Below are 13,359 nucleotides of genomic sequence, written 5' to 3'. Positions count from 1 at the left end.
GAAAACCCCTGCGGAACGCGTAGCATGGCATCGAACCTTCGCGGGTAGAGGAAATTATAATTGAAACAGCGAAGAAGAAACATTATTTAAATTCACCTTCGGGGCACAATTAAATTAAGCTTGCGATCGACGAAATATACTTACGACTATCATCTCTCTTGTGTTTGTTCCCTTTTTTTTTTGCAGACCAAACCAATTATAGTAGAACCGATCGATTTCGAAGCGTTTGTGCTGAAAAACCGTACCCTCATACAGAACGACCCCCAGCGAGAGCTGCTCCTTTATCCAAACGATGACGTATCGGTATGTATACGGCACTGATATTTCCTTGCTATTGGTGCAAAATAAATAACGCAATGGCAATCTTTTTATCCTCGCAGGAAATTCTACAACCAAAGAAATTTCGCACCGTACACAGTAACATTCCTGGTCACGTGCCGCCCAAACATCAATCGGTTGGCAGCACCAATGGGTCGAGTAAACGCGGTAGTGAAAGTGGTTCGGCGTCCAGCAGTCAAAACGGCACACCGACCAGCAACCGATCGCAATCGTCGGTGTCGGCAGGTACCGGCGTACCGACGGTTGGCGGTCTATTGCTTACCCGGCAGGCACTGCACACGTACGACTCGCCGAACCATCTTATCCACTACAAATACAGCAAATACGGCGGTACATGCTACGATCTGCCACGGTAAGAATGTGCTTTAACACGCATTACATCAAACCCATCCGAAAGAACCACAAATATTCGTTGATATTGATCAGCAAAATAAGATTGATCATTGTTATCTGGAGCATTATGGAGCATAGTGTTTCTGTGCGCGTCTGAGTTGGCTTTGCGAGGATGTATTTTTGTTTTTAGTTTACTATTGTTTTAAATACACAATCTCATGGAATTCTCCACACACGCACCACTTGGTCGCTAAATTAACCCCGGGGATGGATTATCTTTCCACTACTCCCTATAGAATGTCCCCGTCGGAAGAGTTGCGAGAAGAGGTGTACGAGGTAGACACTGATCCAGACCGGCTGGATGAGCAGATGACACGATCCCAGGCGGACACGATCGCCAAGCAGGGTTATCTTTTCAAAGGACCGGACACCAACTCCGACCGCATGTTCGCCCACATCGGGTCAAAATCCTTCAAGAAACGCTACTGCTATCTGCGCCAGGAGATCGACGGCACGTACATCCTCGAGCTGCACAAGGATGAGAAGCAGGCGGAAGCGAAGGCAACGATAGTGATGGACTTTTGCACCGAAGTGGTACCGAACCCGAAGAAGGGTCGCTTCTGCTTTGAGCTGAAGATGAAAATGAACGAAGGCCAGCACGGCAAATCGGTCACGTTGGCAGCGGACGATGAAAGCGAGATGGAGGACTGGCTGCGCAAAATCTCGTCCGTGCTGCAACAGAACAAGCTGCAGGAAGATAAGCGTGTTGCTTCGCTGGAGCGTGCCGCTGCACCACTGTTGCCGGCCAGCCCAAGCACGATGCAGTACGGTACGCTAAAGGGGCTGGAACAGAGTATGAATCCACAGCTGAATCGATACGCCCGGGAGACGGATCAATCGATCGCACAAGCACGACGAGACAATCGGAAACGTCTGTTCGGTGGACAGCAGTTGCTCTACCTGCAATCCGGTGGGAATGTCGGTGGGGGTACGAAAATTACGGCCACGGCCGGTGGTGGTGTGACGCCGGGTTTAAGCAAATCGGAAGCATTCATCGAACCGTACCGGGTGCAGTTTGGACAACGGATTTTGATCAAGTGTGATTCGCTGCGGTTTCGACTGTTGGGCCCAATTGATGGAGTAGATGGACCTCCAGCGCAAGATTCCGAAGCTCCGCTTTGTCAGGTAAGTGGTTCGTTATTTATTTGATACTTATATAACTTCATCTATTGACATCTAAACTATAAAAAAGTGACTTTCAATCATGTTTTCGGATGAAAAACTACCCGCAACATTCAAGAACACGTAAACTATTTTTGTACGCATAATTTAGTTTACAGTACACAGTACATTTCAAATGAATTCTTTACACTTGTGTATCTTACATTAAAAAAAGACAGAATATAAAATCCAAAAGGAAGGAAAATGAAGGGCGGGAAACAAGCAGGGGAAGAATATCTGTAACATGGTTTAAAAATTCCGTAACACAGCCGTCTAATCGTCCGTTGTTACGTGAATCACAGCGTTCGGGTGAATTTTCAACTCCAGCAGTGTTTTGGAGGAATCGAGCGCGGACAGATCCGATTTGATGGCTTGACAGAAGAACCGTACATCGATGGTGGCGTCACTTGACCGGTAATGCTTTTCGTACTTTTGTCGCAATTTTGCCGTTGCTTCTTCGAGCGTGCGGGAACTCCGGAAAAATAATCGCTCCGTTACGTTGCCGGGCATTTTGAGTAGGATGCGCGTCTTCTGATCCGGCGTCAAGCTGGATTCCGAATCGGAACTGAGCATTGTTGCAGGCGTTGTTTCATCAGCAGCTGAACTTCGCCTTTCAACAGTATCCACCAATTCCCATGGATGTTGTGCTGGTTCTTCTCTTTCCTTGGAAGAGTCATTTGTGCTTTTCACTGGCTCCGTGGTCGACGTCGATTCCTTTTGTTTCATTGGTGAAGCAGGTGTCGATGTGCCTGTTTTTGGGACATCCGCAGCTATAGTCTTACTGCTACTGCTATTACTGTTGCTCGTACCGCTACCAACTGTTCGCGGTCGATCGTTTTCCTCGCTGTCACTTTCACTGTCCGTAATCTCCTGAAAGTCGTCCTCATCGTCATCGATCACCGTAACCCAACGGTTTCTGCTTGATCCAGCTGCTGCACTGGAGGACGACTGTGGTTTCGAACTGCTCTGGCCGCTACTTCCGGCACCACATTGGACTACATTTTTAGATCCACCGTTCGAAGAGGTCGACGGGCCCATACCGAGTTGATAGTCTCTGCTCACGTTAACCTCCTTGCCGTGCGGTGATTTGCTTTCCACTAGAAAGGCTTTGAGCGTTTCGAGAAATCGCACTGGCGTAAGGTCGTTACCGGATAGATTCCGTACCTCTTCGCCTGTTCGTGGGTCAATCACGCCGATGTACGGCTCGGATCGCACTTTGTAGAACGTTTTGAACTTTGCTCCGTCAGTGGTTTTGTTCGATTGCTGCCAAAACACCAGATGATGGCGCATGAAGTTTTTAAGATCACTGTCCGACCATAGATCGCGGTTGAGCGTTTGGCAGCTGAAGTTAAGATCGTCCTGTAAATTAACCAGCAGCCATCGATCGACCGAATTGCCGTGCCGTTGCGCTTGATCAAAGCCACCGGAAAACAGTATATCGAACGGCGGCATAAAGAGCGCCTCGAGTCGGGTCACTTTCTTTGCCGATGGACCTTGGCCCTGCTGCATCAGCATCTGCTCCTGAATGCGTCCCTCGAGCTCAAAGCTACGAAACGGTACTTCTGTAATAACAGCGGCCCGACGCTTCCCAATCCGGGCACGGTTCAGTTCGATTTGCGGCAGCAAAATCTCCGTCTTGCGAGGTATCGGAGCACGTACATTGTCGTCGTCGTTGGCAGTAACACGACTGGGGGTGAAAGATGGTCCAGAGCTGCTGTCATCGTCATCGATCACTACTGCCGGTTCCGGGTTGAGGATGCCTTCGGGATTCTCATAGAAGGCGTTTATTGCTCCCTCCAGATTGCCATTGTACGCCGTAAGAAGGTTAGTAGCTTGGTCCTCCTTCAGTCCGGTTATTTCTACCAGAGCTTTCACATTATCTTTGCTAGCCATCTGAAACATTGGAATTGTGGCAGATAATGTAAGTTAGCAAAAAGTGTAGCACGAAATCGACCGCACGGATTCATATTAGCCTTACCGCTTGTGGAGCATTCACAGCAGCTCACTGCTGTTGTAAGCGGCGGTAATTGTTGTTTGGTGAAAGTGGCAACTGGGCTTTATTTCTTTTCTAAACCGTGAGGCCACTGCAATACTGTTGGAAAACTGTTCTTCAATCGATGCAATACTAACTTTTTCATTCGTCCAACATTAAACTTATACAATTAAGTAGCACCACTGCACACAAAACACTTCTTTTCGGTAACCGGACCAAGCACAAACCTGCGGGGTTTACCGAAGCATGCGAGAATACCACTAACTTCACAACGTTTTACGTATGTGTATTAAACCCTCGGTGGTTGTTTTTCCTTCAAGGAAACATGGTATTGCATCGATTGTGCTCCGGAAAAAGCGTACACTTTAGCAACACACTGCGCTGACAAATTTTCCACCTTATTTCTGGCGTGAAACAAACCGACTCCGACTTCGGCAGGAAAAAAGTGACGGCACAGTGACAGCAACAACGCGCGCGCCATTCGAGCGCGGCTACTCGAATGCTCGAATGTCACGCAGTTCGCCTTCTCTTTCTAATTCGAGTTCTCTTTTACTCGGTGCATGATTGTGAAACTATGGGATAAGAGGTTGTCCAAAAGTGTAAAATAATTTATGAGCATCAAGTGAAGAAATGATGGAATATCATGAATAATAATTAGTTTATTATCAATATATTGATATAAAAAAATTATAATTGCATAGTTCATATTATTATGCTTTCGTTAAGCCAACTGGCTATTTTTTACTATATTTTTTATTTGTTACCTTAAACAGTAGTAAGAACCATCAATAGAGGGCGCTAGTCTAAAAAGCAAACTGCAAGCGTTTATTCACGATTCATTTATTAATTTTAAATTATTCAATTAAATATACCAAGTAAGGAACAAAATTGTTGAAAATTTGTTTCCTCCTTATTTGTCTGGATAAAAATGATTTTTATTTTTCTCACATAGAGTACTCAACGCATGTATACATGCATCTTTGGCATTGCGCCCAGACCGTTTCCGTCAAGATTTTTGAAACCGAGATGAAGAAAATTCCTAATTCCGATTACAAAATTTCATTTACAGATTGAACCATACCTCACTAGTGTGGCCCTCTATGATGCCCGAGCTGGTCGAAAATTGAGCGAAAATTTCTACTTCGACCTCAACAAGGATCACGTGCAAAAACTGCTAACCGACAGCTGTAAAGCAGAACGACCCCTTTGTGCATCGCCGAAGGCAACGAATAAATCTCACCAAAATGGCCACGGCACATGGAAACCAGCGCGGGCGAAATGCGACACCAGTGACGAACTGCAGCTACATTCCGAAGCAGTCACGAAAGAGTGGCTGGCCCGTGCGAAACAAGCTGTCTTTAATGTAACCGTTCCCCATGCGGACATATTCATCGTTGTGCGTATAGACAAAATCTTGCAGGGTGCCATCAATCCTTCCGTCGAGCCATACCTAAAGACTACCAAAGATCCGAAGGTGTTATGCAAACTGCAGAAGGCGATTAAGCAGTACGCACAAAAATGTGGCCACTATCGAATGCCGTTTGCGTGGGCCGCTAGGCCACTGTTTCAGCTGTACAGCAATGATCTGGACACGTCGTACGAGTTTCCCGCCATCTATCGGCAGGAGGGCACAAAGCTAAAGGATGAGGAGCTGCTGAAGCTGCTGTCCGAGTATAGGAAACCGGACAAATTCAGCAAACTGACTGTGATACCAGGTTCATTGAAGATTTACATTGAAGCGCTCAACGAACTGCCCAATAGTGAGTAATATTTACAGCAATTGCCATTCAGTGTTTTATTTTCTTTTCAAATTGTATCTTCTATCTTTTTAGACTGCCTTACAAACAGTTTGGTCCCGTTGAATCCATTCCCAATCCCACCAGTAGCTGACCCAACGCTAGAAATCACAGAATTTGCCAACAGCTCCGATCAACACCTCCATCCGTTCGTCCATTTTGTGAACCATTTGTTCGTATATCCGCTGCATCTGAACTATGATAGCCAGAAAATTTTCTCCCGTGCACGTAACTTGGCTGTGATCGTAGAGCTTCGTGACAGCGATACGGCCGAAGCCAAATCTATTGAGGTAAGAATCGAACATCAAAGATCGTAAAGCGAACCAGTATGCTCACTAATGCTTTCCATTGTTTCAGTGTATTTACGGACGTCCGGGTCAGGATCAGCTAGTCTCGCAGATGTCTTGCCCAGTACTGCATCATAACACAAGCCCAACCTGGTACGAGGAGATCAAGTTGCGTCTTCCGCTCAACATTACTGCGCAGCACCATCTGCTGTTTTCGTTCTTCCACGTGTCGTGCAATATTGCGAAAAAGAAAGATCTTACCACCACCAGCACGGAGACCCCGGTCGGATTCGCATGGTTGCCATTGCTCGCGAAGGGCAAAATTAATGTCGAGGAACAGTGCCTTCCACTGGCGGCTACGTTGCCCGTAGGATATTTGTCGATTCAACCGCTCGGTTTAGGAAGAGGGGTAAGTGTCATGTTTCGGCAAAACACGAACGAAAAACGCATACAAAACTGCGATCGTATTGCATGATCATTTTGAGATGCTAACCGTACTAATACCGATCCATCCCGTAGCTCTGGATGGATTGAACATTAGTTTGCGTAAACAAAATCGAACGTTTCATTAACACTGGTAGAAAAATCTAACCTCGTTCCATGTGTATGTTTCTCTTCTCTTCTCGTCTGTTTTTATTTGCCTGTGTGGTTGGTTTTGTCTTCATTTTTTCGCAAAACACTCGAAACACTTTCTGGTCCATCCGCTACAAACCGTTCCCCATTCGTTTAGCAGAATGCCGGTCCCGATGTGCAGTGGATCGATAACCAACGACCGATCTTTACCATCAGCCTTCGGTTGGATTCAACCGTGTTGACAACCGATCAGCATCTGCACAATCTTTTCCTGCACGCCGAACGATTGTTGGAACATTCGAAAACGGTAGCTCCACCGGACACAACGGAAACGTGCAAGATCCTGAAAGCTGCCCATGCCATACAGAGTGGTTCACTGATCACCTTCCTACCAACGATACTGAATCAACTGTTTTCACTGATAGTTGCCACAAACAGCGAGGAAGTGGGGGTAAACATCATTCGTCTGCTGGTCAATCTGTTTCACATGGTAGCTGAAGAAGCAAAGCGAAAGGAACTGTTGATGGCGTACGTAAAGTACGTCTATCGTATTGACAGTCAACCAGTAAGCGGAAGCTCGCCGACGTCTCAGAGTGTGAACACCGTGCATGGGGAACTGTGTCGCCATCTGCCAACGCTACTGCACCCGAACAATACGGACTTTTTGCTGGTGAATAAGTTCATGAAATTTTCCGGAATTTTCTTCGAAGTAATTGTTAAGAGTATGGCCCAGTATCTCCTCTCGACTGGACGCATTAAGATGCAACGGAACGAACGATTCCCGAAAGAGTTTTGTACACGGATCGAAGCACTGTTTCAAGTGCTCGTCCCGTACATAAGTTCCCGACATAAAGATCTTCCAATGGAAACGGAACAGTTGAACCAAAGTCTCTCGGTGTTTGTGAAGCGCTGCCTTTCGTTTATGGATCGTGGGTTCGTTTTTCGACTGATAAGACTGTACATGGATCGTTGGGGTCCAGGAGATTCGCGTATCCTCCAGGAGTACAAGTTTAGCTTCCTGCGGGAAGTTTGTGCCCATGAACACTACGTTCCTCTCAATCTGCCTTTCATGCTAACGCCCAACAATCGTGCACCGGACTTGCTGCAACAGTTCTGTCTCTCGGAGGAGTACTGCAGACAGCATTTTCTCGTGGGCATATTGCTACAGGAGGTCAAAAGCTCACTGAATGAAGTTAGCCATATCAGGCGTATGGGGCTGATCGCACTGAAGGAGCTGTTGGCCAAACACGACCTCGACGATCGGTATCAAAACAAGGGACAGTTGAGCCGATTAGCGATGCTTTACGTACCGTGGTTGGGGATTGTGCTGGAGAATCTTAACCGCATTTCCGATAGCATGGAACGGAAGGGAAAACATGACACCGTCGGTACGAACCGTATGTCGTGTAGCAGTAGTTACGTGTTTGCCCGCGATTCGCTGCCCACACTGCCAACGGCAACACCCTCAACCGTAACCTCACAGACAAGCACACCAAAGTCCCGTTCGAACCGGGTAACGATGTTCATCGAGTACACGAGTCCAATTCGTTCGTCATTACATCTGAAGGATACGAGTTTTCTGGCGGCAATAGCCGGACAATCGCCAGCACTCTCCAACGGTCATTCGAACAGTTCGCTCAACTCTGAGTGCTCCACACTGTCCCAGGACGGCACTGTGGTTATTCGGAATCAGTTCAATGAATCGTGCGCCAATTCGGCCCGCCCGAGCCATGCACGATCGGTGAGTGTGACCCAGCCAACCATCATCCAGCGGACGGATAAGTTTTCTGTCACCGAAACCAAAGATTTGCTAGTTAGCTTCCTGTTCGTGGTAAAGCACCTGTCACCGGAGCACATGATTGCGTGGTGGCACAACTGCACCGAGAGTGAAACGGTCCAGTTTTTCACCGTGCTCGATCTGTGCCTGCTGTACTTCCGCTACGTGGGCAAAAAGCACATACAAGTGCCGGCTGAAGGAGGACGCGATACGAAGAGTAGCAAAGCGGCAAAGGCAAGCACTCTACCAGCCCGAGTACTACCACCGAACATGACCAATGGCAACGAGTCCGGCTTTGAATCGGGCACGCTAAATCATACAGCAAACCGGGAGAACCTGGTCGAAGAAACGTTGCGCCTGAAGCAGGCTCTATACGAATCGAACTTGGCGACCGAAATCGGACTTATCGTGCTCGATTGTATGGGCCTTTACTCGGTGCAGTTTCGCGATTCGATGATAGAAGGAACAGTCCTGCCAAAGATTGCACGGGTTTATTTACGCTTTCTACAGCTCGGCCAGTCGGAGTCGCTTTCGAAGCATGTATTTGCGGCGTTGCGCGCCTTCATCAATAACTTCTCGCAAGCTTTGTTTAAAGGCACGGCCGTGCTGTGTGGGCAGCTTGTGTACGAGTTGCTGAAGTGTTGCGACAGTCGGCTTTCCAGTTTGCGCCAGGAGGCATGTGCCGTACTTTATCTTCTGATGCGCAGCAACTTTGAGTTTAGCGGACGCAAAGGACTCACGCGTGTACATCTGCAGGTGATCATTTCGGTGTCGCAGATGATCGGCAATGTGATCGGGTTGAACAATGCACGCTTTCAGGAATCGTTGTCCACGATCAATAACTATGCCAGCAGTGACAAGGCGATGAAAGGAACCGGGTTCCCGATGGAGGTGAAAGATCTGACGCGCCGTGTGCGTACCGTTCTTATGGCTACGGCACAAATGCAAGCCCACCACATGGATCCGGAGCGGTTGCTGGAGCTGCAGCACTCACTTGCCAACTCGTATGCTTCCACACCGGAGCTACGGCAAACATGGTTAACCACGATGGCCAACAATCATCTGCAGAATGGCAACATTTCCGAAGCTGCCTGCTGTTATCTGCATATAGCCGCACTGGTTTCCGAATATCTCAAGCTGAAGGGCTGCTGTGCGGTAGCCCAGGGTGCGGAATCCTTCGCGCGCATCTCACGCAATATTCCACGAGACGAGAAGGGCTTAAAACTGGACAGTGGCACACAGGACTCACAGTACACGGAACAGTTTCTGCTCGAACGCTTGAAGGAGTGTGCAGAGTATTTGGATCGTTCGGAACGACTCGAATGTTTGGGTGAACTGTATCGGTTAATCATTCCGATACTGGAATCGCGACGGGACTATCACGGACTGACGCAGTGTTACGAGCATCTCACGCAAGCTTACAACCGTGTGATTGAATTCAACAAGTCGGGAAAGCGTTTGCTCGGGCGATTCTATCGAGTGATATTCTTCAGCCAGGTACGATGGAGATTGGAACCGAAATATGAAGGTAGTTTTATGCTGTAAACGTTTATTTCTTTTGTTGAAAGGTGTACTTTGAAGAGGAAAATGGCGTTGAGTACATTTACAAAGAACCAAAGGTAACATCGCTGAGCGAAATCTCGGAGCGGCTGCACAAACAGTATCGGGATAAATTTGGAGCAGATAACGTGAAGATATTGATGGATTCGGCACCGGTGAGTTAAACTCTGCAATAACGAAACATCCTGGTCGTTATACTTTTGTTTGTTTTGGTCATTCACAGGTTGATCAGTCGACACTCGATCCGAAGATCGCTTACATTCAGGTAACGCATGTTACGCCCTACTACTGCAAAGACGAGCTAGAAATGAGGCCTACAGAATTCGAACAGAACCACGATGTGGATACGTTCATGTACGAAACACCGTTCACACCTTCCGGATCTGCCCACGGTGCCGTTGAAGATCAATGGAAACGAAGAACCGTGTTGACAAGTATGTGGCACAAGCTGAACATCATACTTTTACAGCACTGTACTAATTAATTCATTTGTTTTGCAGCGCTTCACAGTTTCCCGTACGTTTTGAAGCGTATCCCAGTACGCGATCGGCAATCGCAAGAACTCAGCCCAATCGAGGTGGCAATAGACGAGATGCAGACGAAACTTGCCGAGCTGGAGGAAATTGTCATGGGTCCGATCGATCTCAAGAAGCTGCAGCTACGTCTGCAGGGCAGTGTTGCCGTGACGGTTAATGCCGGGCCGCTTGCATATGCATCCGCCTTTCTGGATCCGGCCAAAACGAGCGTCAAAAAGTACGCGCTGGACAAGGTGGAAGAGCTCAAGGAAGTATTTCGGTACGTCGAAATCTGCGAATGCGGTTTGAATTCAACTGAACGGTTGAAATTATTCATCTGTATTCTATTTCCATTTTTAGTGATTTTATAAAAATCTGCTACACGGTACTTCAAATCAACGCAAACCTGATATCGTCCGATCAGCGGGAGTACCACAACGTACTGAAGGAGAATTATGAAAATCTTTGCTCGGCGTTGAGTGATCTGCTGGGGGAAATCGTGTACCCGTTGGACGATGGAAACAACAATGCTCATCGGCACAGTTTGGCACTGTTCAGTGCGATCAGTGGAGCTCCGACGAATTCCAGCACGGCATAAGTTTGTTTTTAACCGTTGACAATGGATCGCTTTATTGAGCAAATGCAGTAGACGCACAACAATCAGGAATGATCGTGTGGAACCGTTCTGTGGTTCTCCAGTGAAACGAGTGAGGAACTTTGGCACAGACAGCACATTAACACGTTTGCTATTGCTTTAACAGCGCAGTGTATTACCACAAAAATATGAAAACTTTTACAGTATGCTTCACACAATACTACAAAGTAGATGTCAATTTCTATCCCGATGTAACCCATTATTCATTGTGGTCGTGAGGGTTTATTACCAGCCGTATGTAGAAGGTAGCGTAGTTCGTGTTGTTTCGTTTGAAAGATTAAAAATCAAATTTTATCGTTGGTTTAACGATTGAAAGTTTAGCATAGCACACTCTCTGATATTATTCTGATATTGTATGAAAATTCCAAAAAATTTAACCGCTGAGCGGATATATTTGTCTTCTTTCGCTCTAATGTTTGAACACGTTGTCTTCAACTTTCACGTTCATGCAACTGACTATCGCCACAGGGAACTTCCAATATTTGAAGCCCACACCATATCCAACACAGTAAACCTACATTTCTCTTGGGAACGACATAGCAAAAGCATTAAGATGAGTTTAAGAAGAAGAAAAAAAAAACAAAACACTAATTAAAGGCATTCAAATCTTTAGGAGAAAAATCTAAAAACGATCGAACCAATCAACTACGATACGGTTGCGGGTCGATACGGATTGGATTTTTCAAATTGGAACTTACCTCGCATAACTTAGTTTCAGTTTTTGTGGTCCTATTTGTGTAATTGGAAAACGAAACGTACGAAGATCAGAACGCATACGTTAGTGCTAGGGATGAAATGAATCGTAGCATTAAAAAGAAAAACAAAACTGTCTTGTACATATTTATGTTGTGAAAGTGAAGCCGTATTATTCGTAAAAAAGATGATTACGTTCCGAGAACGTACAACAATCAGTCAGGCAGTTGTAGAGGGCATTATGGGTGTGCCCGCATCTGAAACCGTGTTTGCCAAGTGAAGCAAAATCAGATAGCAACAGAAGCATAGAATTGGAAAATCCTTTCTAATTTGAAGGTACTATACCACCGGTACATGATTAGGTTTCCCGTGCATGTATCATATGTGTAATGATTTCCTGTACATTTTGTGTTAAGTATTTTGTTATTCTTTGTAAGAATATGCCGGTAAAAGTCACAGCCATTATACCGTAGAATGTATAACATTGAACGTCCTTTGAAAGACGCTCGCTCAAAGGTAAACCTATCGAAACATGTAATGCTTCCTATCTTACTGTGTGACGCAGTGTTAAAACCGTTTATACACAGCCGTCTAGGACAGTAAAGACTGCCAGCTGAAGGGATGAACTAATGACTCAATTTTATCGAATCTTACACAAACACCTTTTGAGAATCTTTGCACCGATTTTAAACCGTTCTATTTACCACTCTACACATACCTTTACTACTATACGGACATACCGTTACAGGAATGCATTTTTTGTGCCCGATTTTCGTTTTTATATAGGTAGTTTATAATTATAGATAATGTTTTAAAGTTTGACGTGCCAGCCATGTCAGCTTTTGCATGGAAACAGTAAGGTAAAACACCAGCAAGGACAGTGCATCGTTAGTCTGCATCGTTGTATGAGGCATCCAAAGGTTAGCCAAACAAGCGGCACAACCAGACGAAGCCAGACAGACGCAACAGATCACAAAGTATCGTTTTTTTCTATTTTATAAAGTTAGTGCATATAGTATATATTTTTAATTTAGCTTTATAATCATCTACCTACTCAAGATACTGATTGTTTGAGCTTATAAAATACGTAAGAACTTAAAAGAATAGCGCTTTCACTAAGGTACTCCATAGCAGATTCGCGCGAGTTGGGAAATTTATTTATGAAATATTTGCTCGAAAAGTAGTTAGCTCTGGAGTAAGTGTGTATGTTTTTTAGATTTCTTTTAAATTCGTACGATATAACCTACTATTTCCGACAACCGCCCAATGAATCTACCGGTCTGCGGCTAGTCAGGCGATGCTGTATAAGTTGCTTTAACTAATGTAGTTCGCTATTATTGCTGTTACGTAATCGTGTGTCCCTTCTGGATCGCTTTCCTTTATTCTTCTCTTCGTCCTTACCGACGAAAGCTACAGCACTTATGAATCTCTCAATCTATAGTATAATGCGTATGTATTATAATCATTTGTTGTTAAATATTGTGCATATTGTATGGCTATTTCCGTTAGCATTATGTACCGATTGTGGACCACACTTAGTGTAAAACGCTTTGCGGATTGTACCGTGATCAGGTGCGTTTCTGGTCGTTGCGCACATTGTCGTTGTTATTCAATGTT

The 13,359-nt window shown here is 45.7% G+C and overlaps 2 protein-coding genes across 2 annotated transcripts in view; one reads left to right on the top strand and one right to left on the bottom strand.

Moving 5' to 3' along the window:
- The window catches only part of LOC128713381 (dedicator of cytokinesis protein 9), a 67,933-nt gene extending 56,941 nt beyond the window's left edge, over positions 1-10,992 (top strand). Inside the window, exons 2-12 of the mRNA XM_053808239.1 lie at positions 187-303; positions 381-691; positions 969-1,857; positions 4,956-5,646; positions 5,719-5,972; positions 6,040-6,378; positions 6,700-9,816; positions 9,888-10,034; positions 10,103-10,313; positions 10,380-10,674; positions 10,755-10,992. Coding sequence (XP_053664214.1) covers positions 187-303; positions 381-691; positions 969-1,857; positions 4,956-5,646; positions 5,719-5,972; positions 6,040-6,378; positions 6,700-9,816; positions 9,888-10,034; positions 10,103-10,313; positions 10,380-10,674; positions 10,755-10,992 — 6,609 coding nt within the window. The remainder of the gene's footprint in view (positions 1-186; positions 304-380; positions 692-968; positions 1,858-4,955; positions 5,647-5,718; positions 5,973-6,039; positions 6,379-6,699; positions 9,817-9,887; positions 10,035-10,102; positions 10,314-10,379; positions 10,675-10,754) is intronic.
- Positions 2,167-3,786, bottom strand: LOC128713382 (UBX domain-containing protein 7). The gene is made up of 2 exons (XM_053808240.1): positions 2,676-3,786; positions 2,167-2,492 (listed from the first exon to the last, which is right to left on the bottom strand). Exons 1-2 carry the CDS (start codon positions 3,784-3,786, stop codon positions 2,167-2,169), a joined length of 1,437 nt encoding a protein of 478 aa, XP_053664215.1.
- Positions 10,993-13,359: the final 2,367 nt, after the last annotated feature.

Source organism: Anopheles marshallii, chromosome 3, assembly GCF_943734725.1.
Source record: "Anopheles marshallii chromosome 3, idAnoMarsDA_429_01, whole genome shotgun sequence".
Taxonomy (NCBI): Eukaryota; Metazoa; Arthropoda; class Insecta; order Diptera; family Culicidae; genus Anopheles; species Anopheles marshallii.
The sequence above is the reverse complement of the archived record's forward strand: the minus strand, read 5'-3'. Positions and strand labels throughout refer to the sequence as shown.

Coding starts and splice junctions, on each gene's coding strand:
- LOC128713382 (XM_053808240.1), bottom strand. CDS start 3,786: ATGGCTAGCAAAGATAATGTGAAAGCTCTGGTAGAAATAACCGGACTG. Junction 2,493..2,675: donor CAACAGTAATAGCAGTAGCA/GTAAGACTATAG, acceptor GGCGAAGTTCAG/CTGCTGATGAAACAACGCCT.